The 22,512-nt window shown below is 41.7% G+C and overlaps 1 protein-coding gene across 4 annotated transcripts in view; it reads left to right on the forward strand.

Moving 5' to 3' along the window:
* Positions 1 to 830: 830 nt before the first annotated feature.
* nbeal2 (neurobeachin-like 2) overlaps positions 831 to 22,512 on the forward strand; it is a 40,265-nt gene continuing 18,583 nt past the window's right edge. For 2 of the 4 annotated variants that reach the window (XM_086113118.1, XM_086113119.1), the window contains exons 1-21: positions 831 to 1,242; positions 12,439 to 12,527; positions 12,662 to 12,823; positions 13,337 to 13,418; positions 13,684 to 13,796; positions 14,077 to 14,159; positions 15,005 to 15,090; positions 15,189 to 15,492; positions 15,573 to 15,679; positions 15,909 to 15,989; positions 17,275 to 17,358; positions 18,473 to 18,571; positions 18,720 to 19,354; positions 19,443 to 19,575; positions 20,259 to 20,378; positions 20,489 to 20,819; positions 20,898 to 20,980; positions 21,081 to 21,173; positions 21,302 to 21,473; positions 21,890 to 22,023; positions 22,331 to 22,490. In XM_086113118.1, the coding sequence (XP_085969244.1) occupies positions 1,165 to 1,242; positions 12,439 to 12,527; positions 12,662 to 12,823; positions 13,337 to 13,418; positions 13,684 to 13,796; positions 14,077 to 14,159; positions 15,005 to 15,090; positions 15,189 to 15,492; positions 15,573 to 15,679; positions 15,909 to 15,989; positions 17,275 to 17,358; positions 18,473 to 18,571; positions 18,720 to 19,354; positions 19,443 to 19,575; positions 20,259 to 20,378; positions 20,489 to 20,819; positions 20,898 to 20,980; positions 21,081 to 21,173; positions 21,302 to 21,473; positions 21,890 to 22,023; positions 22,331 to 22,490 (3,229 nt within the window). In that variant the 5' untranslated portion in view covers positions 831 to 1,164. Of the gene's footprint in view, positions 1,243 to 10,378; positions 10,537 to 12,438; positions 12,528 to 12,661; positions 12,824 to 13,336; positions 13,419 to 13,683; positions 13,797 to 14,076; positions 14,160 to 15,004; positions 15,091 to 15,188; positions 15,493 to 15,572; positions 15,680 to 15,908; positions 15,990 to 17,274; positions 17,359 to 18,472; positions 18,572 to 18,719; positions 19,355 to 19,442; positions 19,576 to 20,258; positions 20,379 to 20,488; positions 20,820 to 20,897; positions 20,981 to 21,080; positions 21,174 to 21,301; positions 21,474 to 21,889; positions 22,024 to 22,330; positions 22,491 to 22,512 lie in introns of those variants that run through there. The other 2 variants (XM_086113120.1, XM_086113122.1) reach the window with 2 other exon arrangements.

Below are 22,512 nucleotides of genomic sequence, written 5' to 3' on the forward strand. Positions count from 1 at the left end.
AATAAAGAGGGTCACCATTGACTATAAAGATGGTTAAGCTGTCTCACATGTCCTGCATTGTTTTGTGTTGAAATCTATACTGGAACAAGCACAGTTAACACAGTTCCTCTGTGAGTCATTCTCTTTGCATGGTGTAGTAAATAAGTATGAGGTGACTAATAAAATCTTATTGGGTGTGCGTGTGGATGTTTGAGCGTGTGATTGTGCGTGCGTGCACGTGTGCGCGTGCTTGCGCATGCGCATCTCTATGTGAACAACCGTGCGGAATGTAATAAATAATACTTTATTACAGAACTAAGTGGCAACATGCAACCGTTTGGGGGATAACATTAAAGAACAATTCTTCAAATAAGAAGCTTCAAGATGTTTATGTCACTTCCCATTGATGTTTACATGCTGTGTATTTAAAACGACTACATAAATTTGCCTTAACGGGTGCTAGATTAATGGAAACACATAATGGGGAATCTTTACTGACTACTTTTACATGCAGTCAATAATAGGAATAATAATATTGGCAGTACTGTATTCGTATGTCAAAGCGCGCAAAAAACAGAATATGCACTTATTCAGGTTCTTAAAACCTTGCCCATTTTCGAACCTAAATATTGGGCTATGTAAACGCGATCGGATTACCTGAAAAATATACTTCCGTACAGTTACAAAGTATTTGTACTTCATTACTTCCCAGTTCCATACAACAGCAGTTGTGGGAAACTGGGAAGTAATGAAGTACCTGTGAGCGACCGCACCACAGGATCGTTTCCTTGAGCTTCCGTGGGATCAACCTCTCTCTCTCTCTCTCCCCCCACCCCACTCGGAAGCAGCTACTGTGCGAGGCGCTCGCTTCTCATGGGTGTTCCTCTCCACGCATTATTTCCATGCAATTTCTCTTCCTAGTTCGACGTTAATCTCACCGTGACCACGTCCTTCCACGCCGCCTGTTTGAGAAGAACTCGTGAGAAGTTTTTACAGCGACCCGCCCGCCTACAGCACTTTGACGCGGATTAATGAATTGAGGGCTAATGTGGCAGGAATGGTTGACGGCAGGAGCGCGCCGCGTCCTGCTGCCGTGTGTTGGAAACAACTTGAAGCAGCTCCGGGCTCGTTGTAGACCATGTTGGTCTCTCCCTAGAGTTTTTAATTAAACGCAAACGGGAGTTAATGAGCAACCAGGAGCTTGGAGGAACGATGGCAACGAAGGAGAAGCTGTACGAGCTGTGGATGTTGTACTACACAAAGGTGAGGACGTTACACCTGACGGGGACACCTGTTGTTGTCGTCGTTTTTTTGTTGCTGCACTTGCATGCGTATATTTGATATTTATTTTAAAAAAACACATTACTTTTGCACCTCAGGTGCGCTTGCCCTTACTGCGTGTTCGTGACATAGACGGTTATAAGCGGAAGTAACTCCTCTGTTTGTACGTTAGCTTCCTCATTTATAAATTCAATAAATGACATCAGTGTACTGTTTTGGTGAGACGTTGAAGCAGTCGTAAGCAATACTCGAGTTGGATTTTGGTGGCAGGTTGACCCAGTGCTTGTTTCGTCTTGTACCTGACCTGTAACGCAGGTGTAACCCGCAACCGGCTACTTCCTGCTTCTTGTAACCACGCCCCCTAAAGTCACGTGTCTGTAGTTTAAGGTCCTGTATTCAAATAGCAAATGTTTTATTATTCAGGCAAATAAATATATCAAGTAAAGTTAGTTGATTAGGCACACCATACATACACCATGTAATCTTTACAAGGGCAATAAGTTTGTACTAACACTCACAGAAGTAATCATTGAGCCATAGGTTTATGATTCAGGTGTGCTAATGGTTTGTACATATGCCTCACACTTGCGAGGGTTGGGGTTTGAATCTGCGCTACGACTTTCTTGTGTGGAATTTGAAAGTTTTCACTGTGCTTGTGTGGGATGTCTCCGAGTACTTTCTCCCACATTCGAAAAACATGCATGCTCTGTTCAGTGAGGAGTCAAAATCAGTAGTTCTCAGACTTTTTACACCAAGTACCACCTCAAAACTGCTTAGTTCTTGAAGTATCATCATCATGACCAACAATGAAATACAGGAGTGCAGAAGGTCGAAGTCAGAGGTGACCATTTGTGGGCCCACCTGATTTAAAAAAAAACATTTGCTGTGTCAACAACTCTTTAATCACCTTTAAAAACATGGCAGGGAAGAGGAGGCAGTGTGAAAAGTGTGGGTGTCGAAAAAGTGGGGGGTTGTTGCAACACCTATTTTCCCAATGTGTGCAACACCTCTTACTATGACAACTAGTAATACTAATCATAATTTGTCACTCTACAGAGCTTTTCTTAGATTTGCAGAGATGCAAATAAACCGCAGTCAACACATTTCTCTTTATAAATGAATAAAGATACATTAGGTTTAAAATGTATTTTTTTCCTGACAATAGCCTTTTTTGGTGAAAAAAAAACATTTACCAAACTGACAGTTTTGGCTGTCACTTTACAAATGATTTTCTCCTCATTCTCCTGTATGTCAAGGGCTGATTTGTGAACACTATCACATTAATGATCCTCGAGTAAAAACTCCTGGAAGAATAACCATCTATCTTCATATTGTTCTTGTTCGGGGTTATGCTATATCTAGAGAGCAGACCACCCCAAAATTAAAAAAATGAAAAATCCTAAACTATTTGCCATATCATCCTTAACAGAAAGCTGTAATTCAATAATATACGGATAAACAAAATACTGTAGATTATGCTTGTTTAATAAATTGGTTTTGTCCACCGTTTACTGCCCGAAGACAGCTGGGATAGGCTCCAGCGAAGTTGAGTATGAATGGTTGTTTGTCTACCGTACGTGTGCCCTGCAATTGACTGGTAACCAGTCTCAGGTGTATCCCACCTCAGCTGGGAGAGTCTGCATCTCCCCCGTGACATTAATTGGGCTACGCACTATGGAAAATAGATGGATGGATGATTGTGGTTGGAATTTACAGTAGTGGTAGAACTGCACTGCATCACAATGTCATAATGTTTGTCTTATTCGTTACATAAGACAGGCAAAATATGAGCAACGGCTCGCCTGACGACGCCACTGCAAACCACAGCCAAAATAATAATCCTTGTTTAATTTCTCCCCTCGTTGTCTCTTTGGAATCTGTCAGTTAAAAATGTATCAAGAAACCATGGATTTACGAGCATTTATGAATGTACAAATTTATTAACTCTGTGTTTGTTACCGGCTAAATTCAGAGAGAAATATGAGTGTGTAGAGTCAGGAAGAATGAATTTACTTGTGGCCACTGTTGAGATCAGTGGCCGAGGCCGTTCTTTAATCTGACCTACCGGGATTTGCATGATCAAGAAGTCTGTCATTTTGGTTGTATTAATTTAGCAATAACCCCCGGTAAAATTGGTGAATTAAAATGTATTAATTCTGTTTCCATTCTTCTTTCGACTCATTTGTGAAGAAATGCTTTATTTTCACACATATAGAAACATTTTTAATTTTTTTTAATTTACATTTTTAGTCTTAATCAAATGATTTGATATTAGCATTACATATTTTTTTTAATGTATTTTTCTTCAGTCATGAAACCAAATCACAAAAACACATGACAAATAATCATGAGTTTAAATTACAACAAATATCCCCAAAAAATCCCCTTCGTAGAAAAATATTTGCCGAGAACAATAAATACACAAATACAAATTAAAAGAAGTGAAATTTCAAAAAAAGTAAAATGAATACTTTTATATCTACATTATATTTAAATGAAGTTATTGTTTAATAAATTATTTACTTTATTATTTACAATGATTTATTGTAATGTATTTATTCTAAATGGCTGTGAATTATCAATATTATTATTACCACTATTAAACTTACCGGTAATTCATTTACACATTTTTTTTTACAGAAACATTTTAACTTTGTTTTTTTTTTAATCTAATTGATTGACCTGTTTCATCTGTCTATTTTGAGCACAAAAGTTGTCCTTTCAGGGACATCATTCCAAAAGTTGTGTGTGAGCGAATGTTCAATCTCAAGGCTTGACAGACAAACTTCCACATTCATCCGCACATACAAAAGGAAATAATTAGATCCACAACTAGATCCGGAACTGTTCAAAGGAGTTGACAGTTTTGTGGCAAGTTTGTGTGCTATAGCCAACAGCATCAGTTCTCTTTGTAAAGCTGAATTAGATTATCTTTTTTATCTCAATATCTGTTGATGTTGAAGTCAAATGGATGCCTGCCAAAAATGTAATGCTGTCTACATTGATAAATCATGTTGATTGTGTCTGCTTATGTTAAAATTTGAGTAGGGAAACAATACATAGAATGCGACATTTATCAAACGTACCTTTATGCTGTTTTTATTATTGTTTACCATTCAAGATTTTTTTTTACATTTATGAGTGCGACTACATTGTAATGTTTCTTGGTGATGCCGATAAAAGTACGACTATTTTGCTTTCAAGACATGTCTTTTCTTGATGAGGAACGTCACATTGGCTGTGGATGATATTACGATTTCATATGTTGGCAATCTGCTTCAGTGCCTGAGGACAGGAAAACAAGATGAGACTTTTTGCTCCATTTTGATTAAGTGGGGCAGCGGCTCCTCTTGTCTTATCGCAGCAGCTCTATCTGAAGTGTTGCTCACTTGACAAGGACGACTTGTCGTACGCAAGGACATTTTTCTCGTTACTAATCTCTATTAAATTCGGACTGAATTTAACACAAATTATTTTCCCGCATATTCGCGGTTCGCTACTCACAGATTCACCTGTTAGCTGCTATTGCGCTCAAGAAAAAGTGCTGTCTAATATAAAAGTATTGCTTTGGCACCATCTTGTGGTATTTTGTTGCTAAGGAACTATGTCAAAGTGAGTTGAGAAGCTTTTTGTAGTGCTTTGCCATCTTGCGGCATCTATTTGTCATGATTAACCACTATGGAGGGTTGTCAATTAACCGCAGTTTTTTTTAAAATTCATTGCAGGACTCAGTCTATATGCCCCACAAATAGCAGTTTAACACTTAACCTGCCTCATGTTCTGTTCATTTGCACACAAATACAGTGCAGCTCAGCCTCTGGATTGCAGACGTCATGGCCACTGGTAGGCCTATGCTTTTGAAAGTACGTTAAATTAATTTGAAACGGAGTTTAACATTATTTTATACATGTGCTTTCAGAAGCCATTTAAAAATAATTCTTTATTGTTCTTAAAAGAGCTGTCAAGTTAAAAATAGTGGTTTCGATTATATTTTCAGCCCCCACCACCCTCCACCAGTCTAAACATTGGATTTTGATCAATGTTGCGTTTGTGGAATGAAAAAAACCCCCACCTCTTTTAATCCATCTCAGGGGGCAAGCATTTTACCTTGCACAGTACAGTCACTTGCTGTTGACGGAAAATGACATCATAATCTCTAATAGCTCAGTTAATAACTGTCTCGGCTCACCTCTTTACTCGGTTTGGTCATGTGACGTTCACAAACTGAGCCCTTAAGTCCTGCGATGTCATTGTGAATCGACAGAAAATTGTGTTTTATTGATAGGAACCAAGAATGAAATGTCACACAAAGCCAAAGTGATTATTTGAGACAGTTGCACATTCCATTCCCAATGTAACACGGGAGTCACAATTGTCCGTCGACCAATTAACAGACACCCGAGTTTCTGGCTCCACCCGAGCACAAGCATTTGCTCAACCTCTCACATAGGCGCCCCCTTCAAATAAACATCTCATACTCTTTGCAGTTGAGTAAATAAATGTCACTATTTGAGGAAACAACATCCGTCAATGAGGGTGTGAAATCTTCCGCTTATCCAAATGGAGACTTTTATTTATTTATTGCGCTCTACATAGTATCAGTTTGGTGATTTTGTTTTTTGTGTGTGTGCGAATGATGCTGTAGTTTCACTTGGACATAGTTTTAGTCTGACCATATGCTGCTCCAAAGCCACAATTTTAAAAAATAAAATAAATATATATATATATATATATATATATTTTTCTGTGTGTGTGTGTGGGGGGGGGGGGGGGGGTCAACTTTTGAATCATGTAAGTAAGCATAGATGGCTCCCGAGTTCCATTGAAAGGCCTTTTGTTTGACAGCAAACATGACTTTTGACCTGGAACCCTGTTTTAGATACAACAAACACACCCAGACAGATCGCAGCAGATCCCACTGTTGTCGTAATGCTTCAAGTCAAACTGGTAATAATGAAAAGAAAAGACAGCGTTCTTAATCTAAACAAGTGATTGGAACGCCCTTCAGCCTGTATATTTTTCTGTCAGTTACTCTGGGTTGCGTTTGATGAAGGAACTTGGCTTCCTGATTGTGCAACACATCACACACCCCTGGAAAGTCTTTTTAAGATCAACTTAAGTTCATGGATGATGTAAAACGGACATACAATAATGCATTGTCTTAATACTAAACCTGCAGTTCAGTTTTGCATCGTTTTTGCTGTAATGTGCCATTGTCACATCATACTGTAAGCTTGAGCAGAGCATGTGACCAGCACTACAAGTTTGTCAGTGGACCTTTCCAGTCCTAAATTTGGTTTTTAAAGTTCATGAATGTTTAGCAGAGACACACTTGGGTAAGTCGACGACCATAAGAGACGCATCAAGCAAAATAAAAACGATTTCCTGCATGGACATAATGCGCACTCTGAAAGAAGGCGCATTCATGTCAATACATAATGCCTGCAGCCAATATGTATTGTATACTTTTAACTACATATATGTTGCCAGGCCACATTACTATGTTACTTATTGATAGTGTTCACATTTTTTAACTTATTTGTTTTGCTGCCGAGGCTGGCGAACAAGTTCTCTATTTGTACTTCTTTTTTTTTTCCACTCGTGTGGCGTCAAATTTTGTGAGATTTTATTGATCATGTCATAACTTTCTCCAGTTTTGCTTCTGGGGTTAAACTGTCGCCATGATAACCTTATTAACCGTACTGGCAAAGATCATTTAAAAGAATAGGGGGAAAAAATGTGTCACGCTTCACCTTGCATGCACAGAGATACGAGCGCTGTATGGTGGCAGTTAACTTTGGCAGCTATTTAACAATTCAACAGAGAGAAGAGGCTTCAAACTTTTGAATGTCACTCCCAGTTCTAACTTTCCTGTAAAAGTAAACACAAAACAAATAGACGGCCGCTTTGTGGATTTAAACCAGCCAAACAAGTGTCTAAAGATACACCCCGGCAAGCTTAATGCTATGCTGATTAGCATCTGTGCTGCGGTGCTTTAACCCTTTTTCAGAAATGGATTGAAACATATGTCTCAGCTAAACCATGCCGATCGACAATATAACATTGACTAGCGCAGCGAGTAGTTTAGACATTGTTATAACTTACACTCGTGGAGGCAGGACACAGTATGATTAGCTGCCGCAAAGAGACCACGGCTGCGCAGATCTCAAGTGGGATTCATAATAACGCAACCAATGAACAGAATATCCACCCGAGGAAATAGATGATGAGCAGATTAGTTTTTAAGTAATATTGTCATGGATTAATTTTTCAGGTCATTTTCTGGGCACGCTCAAAGGTCAATCTTCCATATGACATCTTTCCAAACGGATATTAAGAAAAAGAAAACATCTTTGTAGTGGTTGTGTGACATTCTGGGCTTATAAATAAGGTTCCAGCCTGAGAAATAGCTGCTAATTATCTGGTGATTATTGGCCTAAGCGGTTGCAAGGGACTAATTAAAGTGACCGACATGACATCCTGGCTCTGTTCGGCTCCAACATTTGTAATGAGGGAACCAGTTACATTTGCGTCACACAGACAGATATTTCCCGTTGTTGTTGCTGCATATTGGACACGCCAGTGATTCCGCACCAGGCTACTGTGAGATGAGCGCCGTCTCAATTTCCTTTATTTATTTAAATATGATTATTTATTCATTAGAAATGTATCTTTGTGTATCTATCTATGCCATTGACACATGGTGACAGGCAGAAAAAGTACATTTTCTCCCACGAGAGGGTAGAAGTTACAATAAGGTTCAATATGGGTTTCATAAAACAGGCCCAAATACCACACAGAATATGTTATTTTGTGAGTAAACTGAGTCAGGATCATGGTTATTTTAGTATCCATACTTGTTGCGCCTTTTTTTTTTTAATTGTGGTGTGCCATGAGAGTTTTCTTATGTAATAGTGGCTCAATAAAGGTTTGGAAACAGTGGATCAGAAAAACAAGCAGAGCTCACATGACACTCGCGGTTTCTGCACCCTTTGCCAGCACGAGGGCCAACAAGCCGGACAATTAAAGTGCTCTTTGCTGCCACTAAAGCAGGGAGACGGAGCTAAGCTGAATGTCAAGCAGCAGCTGCAGACAGAGCAGATACATGTCTGGAGTTGACACATCTCATTGGACATGCAAGAGTTGCCCCGTTAGCGGTTTTGATGTGGCCTTTTTATGCCGACACATCACATGGCCAGTTGGAGATATTGGGAGAAACATGTTGATCTTTTGAAAAAGTGATGTCGCCTTGGGTTATTATTTAAGACTCAATAACAATTCTACAAGGTACTTCCCCTGCTTTTACTTCTTATCAGCACATGTTTCCTTTGTGTAATCAGATTTTTGAATTCGGTAGAAATGTAACACCGTCAGCTAGAAGTACTGAATGTACAACCCCAACTAGGTCGAGACACATAAACACATCACGCATGTGGACAGAGGTATCAAGGCGGTGTTTAAAAAAAATAATTCTCTCCCTACAAATTTGATAGAAAAGTAAAAAATAACCATGCCCTCCCTCAGGTCCAACATGAGTGACTTCAAAAATAGTCTTCTGGGGGAATAAGATAAGATTAGATAAGAAAACCTTTATTTGTCTCACAATGGAGAAATTCCCAATTTACAGCAGAAAAATTATGAAAGGGAGAAGTAGAAGAACAAAAAGTATATACATAAAGATAAATTATAAAATATACAGTACATATAAGCATATTAAAAATTGGTGAGTGGGGGTGAGTCCAGGTTTTCAGGTCTGTGTATTCAATTGCCTGACAGCAGCTGGCAGGAACGAGCGGCGGTACCTCTCCTTGTTGCAGCGCAAATTTGTTACATTTTTATTCGGTTGCCAGTCAGATAGATATTTCATTGATCATCAATCAGACACTCAAGTTTTTGAATTATGTTTGTTGTAAGAAATTCATGTCTTTTGTGTTCCTTGTCATCTTGATATTTTGAAGTGTGACTTCTGGGGAGAAGCCAAATGTTCTCATTTGGTCCTAAACTGAAAAGTGCTGTTCTGAAAAGATAGATTTAATTCTTTCACACCTACTGTGTAATGATATCTGGTGACGTCATGGTCCAATTCTATCACACCGATACCATTACACGAGCCTGTAGTAGGAGCTGCATCAGCTGCATGGAGATACTTAACTACAAACACGGACGACACGTCCCGGCTCGGCTGAAGTCAAGCTGCTTCCCTCGAGAAGAGTTCGTCATCTGTTTTGCGGGCCGACTGCAAAATATGATCTGCAAAATGGGTTACGAATACACGCCAAGTTCAAGCGCAGTTTGCGTTTTGTGTTCCTGAATATTATTTGATGAAAAATCTATCCATATTTTCATTCCGATGACAAGCTGTAAAAAGGTGTTATCAATTATCAACATTTAGTATCGGCGAGCATTCGATTGTAAGTACTCGTGCCCGTATTCAACCAACTTAAAAAAAATACAGTAATCCCGCGGTGAAGGGGACCAAAACCACCCACGATAAACGAAAATCCGCGAAGTAGCGACCAATAAACATATAAAAAAATATATATATATATATATATATATATATATATATATATATATATATATATATATATATATATATATATACATTAAGTCCACAAAAAGTCTGCAAACGGTCCACGAGAAGCTGCAAAACAGCAGCGAGTCACATTGAGCAACATATACAGTACTGTATTCCATGTATATGGAAGAAAAAAAATATATGTATATATACTGTATATATATATATTATTATTATTTTTTAAAATAAATATGTTTGCAAAAATCCACAATGCACTGAAGCCGCAATAAACGAACCACGAAATAGCGAGGGATCACTGTAAATGATATTATGCATGCCTAAATTATTATCACTTGAAACAGGTGTGTCTGCATGCTAATTTAGCTACATTCTGAAAAAACATACATCCGTGAACTCTGTTTTAAATACATGCTCATGTGTTACATTTAATTAACATAAATACGCTTCCACAGTCACGTTTGTGATGCGGGACTTTTTTTTTTTTTTTTTTTTTGCTCACCACGCGCAGAAGAGGAAGGGGTTTGTCGTGTACGGAGGAAACAAGTTTGAGTTAAAGTGGCATGTCATTTCCTGGTTGATCGCTTGATGTTGGGACATGAGAAACAAGCTAGTTGGAGTGCTTGCTGTGGAGAAGTGAGCAGCACAGCCGCATGCGACACTGAGTCGCGGGATTCAGGCCTCCCATGCGCAGACTCATAAAATGAACGATGGACTGGCTCATAAGCCCGCGTCAGCTGGTAATGTAAACTTTGGCGGAATGCAAGCGGTAGAACAGACATGGCTGCAGTGGTTAGTGTATTATTTCTGCATAACTTCTCTGTGGAACCGTGCCACATATTTCTGCAGTCACATTGCAGTGACGCTTGGAGTCAGAATGCCAAACTTGTCACAACTCTAAGAATGCGTTTGTCATCTAAAGAGAAGCTCCGTTATGCCATACATTATTGACACTATACAATTTTTGTGAGTCAGTCCAAAAGAAGTCATGTTTGCCCTCCAAGAGATGCTCCCTCACTATAAGAGGCTTTCTGCATGCTCAGCTCATATCAATCTGCTGTTTCGACTATTATGGAGCGCGCCAATACATCAAGGAACGTTTCTGGATGTCTTGCGTGTCATTGTTTTGCTAAAATCTCCTCGGTTCTTATGGGAGTGTCGGGGATTGCAAATCATTATCAAGAAGTCTGATGAAAGGTTTGACCCACAATCGTGACCTGTAAGCCATTCCGATCTTGAGATGCAGAAGGTGGTGTGAGGGTTGAAGACAGGAAGGATGTGGTTTGCAAACATTTATTAAAGCAAATTTCAGTGTAAATAAGTTGTTTGGTGCATTTAAGCAGCAACATGTAGCTTGAAATAACAGATTGAAGTCATTTGGATGGTACCTGGGCTTGTACTAAGGAGGAGAGTGCTTTTGACTTTGTCGTGGTAGCCAGAGTCCTGCTGTAATGCCTATGGAATATTTGTAGACCAGCCAGGACACCTCTTGCATAAACAGTGCTCGTCTTGTGTGCCTCACTCTGAAATAATCCGACATTTTTCACATTTCAAAACCTGATGTTATAATGATGCAGTGATATGTTAATGTTACCCCTCTTATTTTTTTTCTCTGCTATTGATTTAAATGATCTTTATGTTGCATACTGGAAAAGTTACTCCGCTATCGCTGTGAATTATTGTACATCTTTTTTTTTTTTATGGCTTATTGTGTACAGCACCTTGTTTGGTTGAACATCCTAGTTTAAAAAAAAAGATGCCTCATGCCTTTCCTCTGTTTGAGTTTAATCTCTTCGCAACATCCTGTTTCAAAAATCAGGTCATAAGGCTGACAGGAGGCGCAATGTGCCACTTTCCTTAGTCAAGTTTATTTTAGACGGGTGGACAACCTTGTCTGCACTTTCACTGTGCTATAATTTCATGATCACTGACGTGACCGGGCCTGTTTAGCTGATGTCACTGTTATCACTTGCTACACTTACTGTGTGTCAGTATTTCCGCTCTTGGGATCAATTAAGGAGTGATACACAAAGGTAAACGCTTCAAAAGGCACCTATTACAATACTTCAAAGTTAAAATTTATAGCCAAGCTACATATTACATCTCAAGGTATTTTTTAAGGGTAAGTTAAATATATGTTCTAATATTGATATGTGATCCGCAAGTGGAGATCGTGCAGTTTTTAATGAACGTAATTTGCGTGCACCAATCTCCTGCACGGACTCCACCGAGGCCATTATGCTTCTGCCATGTAGACCGGACGCCGCTCATGCACTGAATTTAAACGGAATGAAGCGAGCCTTTTCTTTTGGCTGGGAATCAATTCGGCTGTGTTCAGTCCCACAACAGCACAAACACTCATTTCTAACTGCGCCCGTCAACGAAAATGCCAAAAGAAAGAAAACTCCACCCGTGCGCACAGTTCAACTGCATTTTGAGCTAAACTTGTTCTGGGCATGAAAATGGGGCCCAGCTGTTCAATCAATATCTTCATGACAGTGTCGTTCGAAACTGAGCGTCGTTAAAAATGAAGAGTAGAAACTTTTCTTACAGCTCATGTATTTGCTTTTATTACACTGTGCAAGTAGTCATTAGTTTGTACTTTGAGGTATTAACTTGAACTTCTCTCCCTCCCCTTCTAGAAAGATGTGGGCTATTTGCAGCCGTGGCTGGAAGCATTTGTGGCGTCCTTTGAAAGGCTCATAGATGTGAACTCGCTTGAGCCTCGGAGGTAAGAAGATCTATCTTTGTTCCAAGTTTTATCATTGTTCCATCCACCATTCTCCAAAACAGAATGAACTTTGGCCTTTTTGGACAGACTGCGTTTTGATGTGTTTATTTTACACTTAAACACTGCCTCTTCAGGCTGGAGGAGTGCACCTCTGAGGTGCCCCTGCTCCCCAGTGAGGTCCTGGTGTTCCTCAGCACACAGCTTTGGCAAAGTGCGCCGCACCTCTCAGACAGCCATGACCACAGCAACACCCCGCACCCCCTCCTCCTCATCAAGTTCTTCATAATCGTCTGCAGGTTAGTCTACGACTCAATGATGGGGTTGTCCTATCAATAAAAGCATGAAATGAAGTATACTAGATTGCGGTCATGATGGAAACTAACCACACAAGTACTGATTAGGTGTTCTGCATGCTGCAGAGCACTAATATAGGCACTTTTGGGCCTATCATCAATAAATAAAATGAATGTAATTCAATCATTCTAAAGATGTTTACGCCAAGTACCACCTAAAATAAATAATGAGTCCTCCAATTACCACTCTAACCATTGAAATACAGGATCATAGTAGGTCTAAATGTTCATGGGGGGGAAAAAAGACTGATCTAATTCATTATTGACTTAAGGGAAGCCGGCAAATTGCAGTTATTTTGTTTCTCCTGACATTGCGACACGAATTGTGCAAAGAGGCTGCAAGCCTTCGTCAGGAAGTTCTCCCTTTCATTCTGCGCGTATACTGTCGTCTTTACCATAGATGGCCATCTTGCTGAGGTTCGGTTTCCTAATACTGCAATTTCTCTCTACTTCTAGAAACATGGAGAACATCGACCCAGAGAAGACCCCCAGTTTCGTTTTTGAATCCATAAAGCTTGTGAATTTTTGTCTGCACCAGGTACGGCGTTTCTAAACTGAACGTGAAGCTGTTCATGGTTTCTGACAAAGGTGCATGGGATTGTGAATGTTCAACCAGTGAATAATCACGACATTTCGCTGTCATTTCAAATTAGCGGATACCCAGCAAAATATACATCAGCTGCGGAGCTAGTTTAACGTGAGGATGTTGACGAGGTTGTTGACGAGAGCTATGAGTGAAACGGGCGTACAAACACCAAGGTTGGTGTGTCCATTTGTGTCACTGCATTCTTGTTGCACATCAGATAAAGAATGGAGAAGGGGAGCAGTCTACTTTGCAGTCTGTCGTCTATTATGGACTGGTGCTGTGGGAGAGTGTCTTCGACCCTTATCAGACGTGGAGGAGACGGCTGGCGGGGTGAGTATGTGTCCAGCATGCACCGTATGTATAAGTCTGAGGGTGGAATTTATTGACACGAAAACTCCACCAACTTCACCATATCGGACTTTAAATATTTTAGTCAATGGTAGGCGGATGATTAACATCTTGTCTGAGTGCCTCTTGACGTCACGCCTCAGTGGAGTCGTATTTTGTAGGTATGAGTAGGAGGGCCTGACTCCGGCCTCGTGCGTGTGCGTGTGCGTGTGTGTGTGTGTGTGTGCGCGCGCGCGTGTGTGTGTGCGTGTGTGTGATGCAGGGAGGAGGTGAGCTTGCTGGAGAGGAACAAGTACAAATTCTCTCCGCTGCCACTGCCAGAGGAGCTGACCGTTCTGTTCCACGGTGAGGAATCTTCCTCACACTTGTAGAGACAGTAGAGATTACGTAAACTTGTTCTGTACATACAGTATACTGTAAATGATTTCTTTTTTTTTTTTTAATGCCCGAGGCTTTTCTTACTCAACTTTTACAATGTGTCGGCTCCAACCTGGAGCCGAGAGTCATTCATTAACAAAGCGTGACTTTCAAAGGTCATTACAGCTGCTAATACTATCATTCGATAATATACACTCAATAAACACATGAGGTCAATGTAATGTGGTCCAATACAAGTGCTGTGTTAAAAAGTCGGGCGGTAAAAAGATAACAATGCTGAGTTTGGATTGTCCATGCTAGAGAGCTATTCATCACCTCAGCCTCGGAGGGAATATCTGAATAAATAATGCTTTTATCTTCATCACAGGCTTCAGGGATAAGTAGGGCATGGATATATCATTTGGTACTTATTCAAATTAGGACTGTTCGGCCTTGGCAAAGGTCAACATTTTGCATTTGTTATTGCACTTGTAGTTTGCAGCGGTGTCAGATGGCACGGCATCATAGTGAGAGCCGTTTCGGTCCTCTCAGCTCAGTAAGTTAAAACAATGTTAGAGGCGTCCCTTCATCTTCCATAGTTGAGTGCAGTTATACACGACACACTTTTCATAGCTCTCGTGTCGGATGTTAAGTGTCACAAAAAGTTCTGAGTCATTTTTTAAAATTTATTGTCACTTTGGAATACAGTTTCTCAGTAATGGGCTTTGTGTTCTGTCTGGTTTGTTTCTTTTTTCTTTTTTTTTTCCTGTACTCCGTGAAGTTTATTCAACATCTCCATTTGACCTACGTACTGCATGATTTCAAATTTACAGAAAGTCTGCATGGCAGTGAGAAGATCCCAGAGCTTCTCACACTCAGGCTGGTTCATCTCCAGGGAGCTATCATTAGTGGGGGCAAGGTCTGTCGCCATATTTGCTGTGTCCTCATAATCAGAGGTTATTATTGTCTGGGAATGTGATTACCGTGGATCATCTCGCATATGATGCATCTTTGCAGCCAAATGGTCTCCTCGCCGTCACCTCTCACGCTGTCGAGGACCTCTTCTCCGTGCTGCGAGCTTGGTGTTGCCGGGCCTCCCCTCACTCAAAAGACACATCCCTCCCTCGGCTGACCTTGCAGTGCCTTACCGCAATGATCCACCTGCTGCATTTTAGCAGCCCCTCAGAGCGGCAAGTCGACATCAAGACCATACTGCAGAGTTTCTTCCAGCTCCTGAACTGGAACCGTCCGCTGAGCAGTGAGGAGCAAGACAGGCAGAACTCCGAGGGGCGGCTGATCTCGCTCCAGAGCCTGATGCTGAGTAAGACGACTGAATCCGCGCGGAGGTCAAATGACTGATGTGACAATGAAGCTCATGTTACGCTTTGCTCTCTTTTGTAGACGCCGTACCCGAGATCCTGCAGTGTTCGGATCGGCCCGCCCTCCAGGCTGTCTTCCTGAACAACAACTGCTTTGAGCACATCCTCAGGCTCATACAGAACAGCAAGGTTGGCGGCTAGGCCATCTCGAATGTGGCCGTCAGCTTTTGATTCATTTCTAGTCCGCACAGATCTCCTCATTTGTTTTCCTCATATTCCTCAAATGCAATTCCTCGTTTGTTTGCCGACTCCCCTCAGCAGTGCCCGTCACCGAAATATGACGATTTTCTTAAAACCTGCAGTACTTGACGTCGAACTGTCTGCATTTTTGAAATTGTACTCTGTGTATGTCCTGTAGCTCTTTCAGAGCAACAGGCTTAGGCCGAAGAGTGAGTGTGACCTCACTACAAGTTTACTCACAGAGGTCAGAGTGGACCAGGTACTCCCCTCAACCCCCAAACAAACCTTTGGTGTTGATATTGATCTGTCAGCAGGAAACTCAGCCTTCACGTGTTCACAGCTATCAGTTGTCTAAACAGGAAACATTAGGGCAGGAAGGCAGGCTTATGAAGCAGGTAGCATGATATGATAACTGTGACTTGGGGTGAGACAGCGACCTTATCTTTACACCTATGTCCTGAGAACAAATTTTCACTTTCATGCAGTAAAGTTGGACACTGAAAATGAAGAAACATCTTTTGCATTTTTAAGCGGCGAAAAGGACTAACAATGCGGAATTTGAAAAACTGCCCGAGTGCTGACAGAATTCCAAATACGTGGGCATTTGGCTCTGACATCTTGCGCAATGATCCCCGACAGTTTGTAGGGGATTGATGGAAAACTATGACCAGCAGTAGAACTGAAGAGGAACATTTATTGGTTTTCAACATTTTACTCTAGATCCACCCATCCATTTTTCATCATGTTTGTCTTCATTCGGATCTCACTGACTTTGATAAGTGCAACCCTCCCCCAGTCAGTCATCGGCCACATATAGGCAAACGATCATTCATGCTGGTTGGTAGACAATTTAAAGTCTTCAGTCAACTTAGCATACATGCTTTTGGAATGTGGGAGGAAGCAAGAGATGAACTGCCGGCGACTCTTTGTTTTCCTTTGAAATCAATAGAAAGCACAATAAAATGATTGGTTAAAGTCTGGCTTAGAACTATGTCATATAAGGAGCATGTGATTGCAGATCTGACCTATGAGGCCCATCGACTCAAATCAATGAGATTCTTGCTTTGACAAAGTGAAATACGCTTTTGACCAATTTATTTGGGGGGGGGGGGGGACAACAATAAGAAATCGCTGTGATGTAACTTTTAATGCAAAGAGAGACTCTATCATACAGTAAGTCATGTTCCTAGATAGAGGCTGAATTCCCTGTTGATTCCACTGGACTCGTTTTTACATAGTGCATGAGATGGTGGTTGATGCATGACTCTTCTTACCTCCTTGGCTGCTGGTGTGGTGGTACCAGCATTAAAAAAAAAGAAAAAAAAAAGATCTCTTTAGTGTCTTGGGATTGGCTGTCGCCTCTCTTAATTGTCTCTCTTTCTTTACCCTGGTTGCCTCACATATAATCTTGGTGTGGACAAATAGCTGTGCTCCTTCATTCCCGCTTCTACTTCAGCCCCATCCTTTCTTTCCTGGTGGACGCTGCACATTTTGACTTGTTGCACCGGCTTGATGACGTCTCATTTCCCCCCATGGTGCTGTAGGTCCTGGAGCGAGGCTCGGACAGCATCACAGTGCATGCTTTAGGAGTTCTTACAGCCATCATGAGTAACTCTCCCACTGCCAAGGTAAAAATATCATCATGGGATCACCTTTGGTCCGACCGTGCATCATTAATCTTTGAAGTAGGATAACATTCTGAGCACTGGTGTAATGCATTCAAATCCGGGAAGAATTTTAACTTCAAACAAGATAATAACGTTGTGAGTAACACTGCCTAAGAAGTATTATTTAATTGATTTGAATGGTGATTAGTGTGGTTGTTGTTCGAAGCACTGCGTTGTCTCTCATGCCCTACCTCATTTTGCTACGTCAGAATGATATTTGAAACACTTCAGGCTCTCGGGATAACACTGTTCACCATTGCATAAAGGCAGTACTTACATATTCGTATTTTAGGGCTGAAGAGTTAATCAAATTCAAATCTACATCACATTGTAGTAGAATGCAATTTTCATTTCCGACCAATGTGTACTTTATCGTTTATTCCTATCGTATGTAAATAAGTTCAGTGCTTAAGAAGTGCAGTCTATAATTGTACAAGTCAATGTTTCACGAAGCATGTGCTCAACACAAGATACAAAAACAAGATCAAGTCACAGATTTGTGCACATTATTGTCATCTGATTCATGATTTACTGAATTTTGTTTAGATCGCACTTGTATGATGGAATTTTGTGAAGTTGTTGCAGTGAATACTTACAAGGCTGCATCTGAATGTGTTCAGTCAGGCAACTCTAATTGAAGAGGATAAATAAACTGTGTTTCATATTAATTTGTGGTTCATTTGCCTTGATTTTTACACAAGCCTGCCCTATAAGAGCAAAACGTTTATGTATAATATATCTGATATTTTTTGTTGGAATATAGATTCATTGTGTTTGTTGAAAATGGACAAGAGAAGGGCCTTGGAAAAAAAGAATTGCATATTTCATTGCAATTACAATGTAGAGGGAAAAAAAACACAAACATCTCAATGTAATTATTTTTCAAAATTGTTCATCCCTAATATATTCACACAGTGCCTATTACTATGTCTTCGTGGAATACTCCGAGCTTCTCAGGAAGACTGTTCTGCATTCATGTCAGAAATTTCATTGTGTTCCAATTGGCCTAATGCGTGCCAATTTTGCATTCTCTGCGGAGTAGCTTTCGACTCGCTATTTCGGTCTCGTCCCACAGGAAACTTTCAAGGAGCGGATCGGCTACTCGCAGCTCTTTGACGTGCTCAAGAGTCAAGGTCAGCCCACCAAAAGGCTGCTGCAGGAGTTGATGAACATGGTGAAAAGCATTTTACTCTCATTATCCGCTCACTGCCTCCAGAGAGCCGTCCATTTTCTCTCACAAACGACCTTTTTAAATGGCGTCATGTCACCGCATCCCATTCTCACTCTCATTACGAGCCACTTCTGTGTTTGTTCCTTTCCAGGCGGTGGAGGGCGAGTATGCCCATGCACATCACTTAGGCATTAGTAATGACCAGCCGCTGCTGTTGCTCCTGCAATGGCTTCCTGAGCTGCACGCCCATAGGGAGCTCCAGCTGCTGGTGGCACAGTGGCTGGCGACTGTATGCGGTGGCTCCCTATCTTGTCGGACTGTGGCTGTGGAGGCAGGCATGGTGGGAGCCCTCCTGCAGGTGCTCTCGCAACCGCAGCACTTGGACAGGCAGTGCGTCGATGCCATGCTGGGGCTCCTGCAGGACCTGGGCTCACTTTGCCTGAAGCCTGAGGAGCTGAGGAGCCTCCTCAAACTGCTCAGCTTGGATCAGGATAAGGGCGCGCATCCATTCTGCACCCGCATCATCCAAGTTCTCTCGGCAATGGCGGCGCGAGAAGGTCGTGACAGCGCCCTGCAGTACTTTGATCTCACACCCCCTATGGCGGGTATCATGGTGCCCACAGTCCAGCGATGGTCAGGCAGCAGCTTTGCCTTTCATGCTTGGCTCCGCCTCAATATGGACTTCCCACATTCCCCTCCGCTAGACTTCAACAAACCTACCGCCACCTTGGTCACAGCAAGTCAACAGGACATGGGAAAAGGACCTCGCAGGAAGCAGCTTTACAGGTATAAGGGCAAGGCCGGCATGAGAAATGACTTTTGTGTCATAGCCGACTGAATGTTTTGGTTTTTAAAGCTCTTGTCTTGTATAAAGTTTCTTCACAGCTAGTGGAACAGGACTGGAAGCCTTTTTCACAATGGAGGGCGTGCTGGTCGTGGCTGTTTGCACGAAGAAAGATTACATGGCCGTCGCATTGCCAGAACTCCCACTAGCTGACTCACGCTGGGTGAGTGCAGTGACGACTCAGCCTCTCCCAAATATCAACGCAGTGCATCAGGGAAAATGTCACACGCCGTTCTTTTCAAGGCCCTCTAGTCTGGATGTTTGACCTAACAGTTAGGATGGGTACGGTAATCAATGAATTGTTTTTTGAAAAGGCGTGTCAACAACCAACGGCAGAGCCGTTGATTTAGTCTGTGGTCGAAAGTAGAACGTGACTTGGCGGAGGTTGAGCTGTATAAGTCACAACTCCACGCGGCACTATTCTGCTCAGTACAATAGAATGGAAACAGTGGTGCAAAACTTTTCAAGACATTCTTTCGTTGCTGGAAATGCATACATATAGAATAGAAAAAAAAATGCACCATTAAAACTCATTCAGTACCAGCCAATTCTGGACCAAGTCTGAAAAGACGTTTAAAAACGTCTTTGGGAGTGAATGAGTTAATCAATCATGAATGTTTAATTTTAGTCTTGTTGATCAAGAACAATTTAGTCAAATGCACACCCCTACCCTTTAAGCATAATTGTTAAACACAATCATTGAAATAGATCTCTGAATTAGCAAGGAATTTCGTCTTGTGGTTGTTCATATTTACTTTCCGTTCTCAATGCCAAACCATTTCTCTGCGCCGTTACATCCAGTACATACAGTAAATAACACAAATACTTTCTTGATTATATTTTCAGCATTCAGTCGCCATAGTCCACATTCAAGGCCGTCGTCCTTTTGGTCAGAACCTGGTCAACATCTTCATTGACGGAGAGTTGTCCAAAACAGCTCAGATTCGCTTTCCATCCTTGAGTGAGGTAATAAGTTACATTTGTTTCTTTGGTTGTTGCCTACCTACAGAGTTGAAAGCAAGATGGTATGACCTCATGAAAAAAAAATATCTGTTTTCCATTTGTTTGCCTTGAAGCCTTTTACTTCCTGCTGCATCGGCTCTGCAGGAAACCGAACAACTACCACCACAACCTCGCCTAATCTACACACATCCTTGTCTTCGGGCCAGTCCCCGGAATTTGCCTTTCCCACCAACGCCCACTCTCTAATCCGCTCCCAGTCATTTCCAGCCAACTTTGCAGGGGGCCGCTGGGGCTCTCTGAATGACTCCACGGTGCAGTCCATCCCAGCGGGGCTGCAGGACACAGAGTGGGGAACGCCCTCTTCTCTGGATGGACTCCTGGGCACCGCCTTTATTTGCCATGAGTCTCTGCAGCCGAGCCAAACAAGAGCGCTGTACGCTGCAGGTAAGCCGCACTGCTCGAATACAATTTGGCAGTTGTACCCGTACCTGTGTTGAAATGTAGCGTCGCTGTCTATCGCAGGCCCAAATCACGTGCCCTTGTTCAAAGCGGATGGAGAGTTATCTGATCTCAACAGCAAGCTTGTGCTCTACTACACTCCCCAGGTAAACGACTGAAAAAGCTGCCAAGTGTGAAAATCAGCCAGTACATTTTTATTTTATTTTATAATTGATTGGCATGCATTTGCTCATGTGTCTGCTTCAGGCATTCAAGAGTCAAATATGCCTGGATTTGTCTCCTAATCATCAATATGACGGCCGGCTAACGGGACACAGAGTCATCAACTGGGACGTGAAGGTTAGATTTATTTTGGTTACGTAAATATGTTGAACTAAGTTGCTGTGAATATCTAGATCTCTTCTGCTTTGGGAGTTTCCATCCCTGCGCAGAATCCATGTGCGTCTCTGGATGTGTTTCCCCTGCAGGATGCCGTCAGTGTGGTTGGGGGCATAGGGGTTTTGCTGCCCCTCCTGGAGCAAGTTTGCGAGGAAGAGCAGGTGTACAACGGCGCTCAGGAGATCTCAGAACTGCTGGGACCAGAACTGACATCGTCGTCACGAAGCCCGGCCGCAATGCTGCTGCCACTTAAGTCTTCAGGTCAGATTCTGTTTCATTGATTGCACAGTTGGTGTTGAACTGCCTTATGGTAAACGTAGGCTTCAAAATGAGTGCATCATGAAATCACAGTTTATATATTTTTTCAGTTTTTAAAATTCTGTTTCCAGGAATGATTTTCTTTAACTTGACTAAACAACGGTCACACATTGTACTGAGCGAAAATACAGTATATGCTTAACATTCACAAAGTTTGCGGAAGACTTGATATTCCCACCCAGAGCTCCTCAGTCACAATTCAAGTCAAGTTTATTTCTATAGCCCTTAATCACAACAAAATTCAAAAAGATATCACGACGTGACATTAGTAGCCGTTGGTGTAAAATAACATCGATCATCCTCTGTTTTGTTGCGTTGCGGTTGTCAGTAAGTTTGTGTTTGTTTGTCTTTCCTTCTAGAAGCCAGACTGGAGAGGAACAGCCTCGCGGCCTTCTTGCTGATGATGAAGAACATGATCCGTCGTCATCCTGTCAATCAGGAAAGCCTGCTGCAGTGCCACGGGCCGAGCATCATCGGAGCCATGCTCAGCAAAGTAAGAAATACTAATTTCAGTATGAACAGACATTTTTTCATTGCAAAGGTGCTGTCTAACGATAAACGTGGTCATATCATGTCCTCTGGTATTCTTTGACGTTCATGAATTTGCCAAATGATTTGCACTGACTTGATTTAACGTGGATGTCCGTTTTTAACTCATTCACTCCCAAAGACGTTTTTAAACGTCTTTTCAGACTTGGTCTAGAATTGGCTGGTACTGAATGAGTTTTAATGTCAAACGTTAGGGCCTGGGCATTATGAAGCCAGATGGACAGCAACGTACACATTTCTCCTCTCTGCAGGTTCCAGAAACTATGATGGACATGAATGTTTTGATTGCATGCCGGCTGCTACTCGACCAGGTCCTCAACGAGGGGAATGGTCCACTTCTGCAGCAGTTCTACCAGCACCTGCTCTTTGATTTCCGCATCTGGACCAGAAGCCATTTTGCTGTTTGTCACGGTGAGGCACAAGCATGGCGGCA

This window comes from Hippocampus guttulatus, chromosome 6 (genome assembly GCF_054856545.1).
Source record: "Hippocampus guttulatus isolate MCC_2025c chromosome 6, RoL_Hgut_1.0, whole genome shotgun sequence".
Classification (NCBI taxonomy): Eukaryota; Metazoa; Chordata; class Actinopteri; order Syngnathiformes; family Syngnathidae; genus Hippocampus; species Hippocampus guttulatus.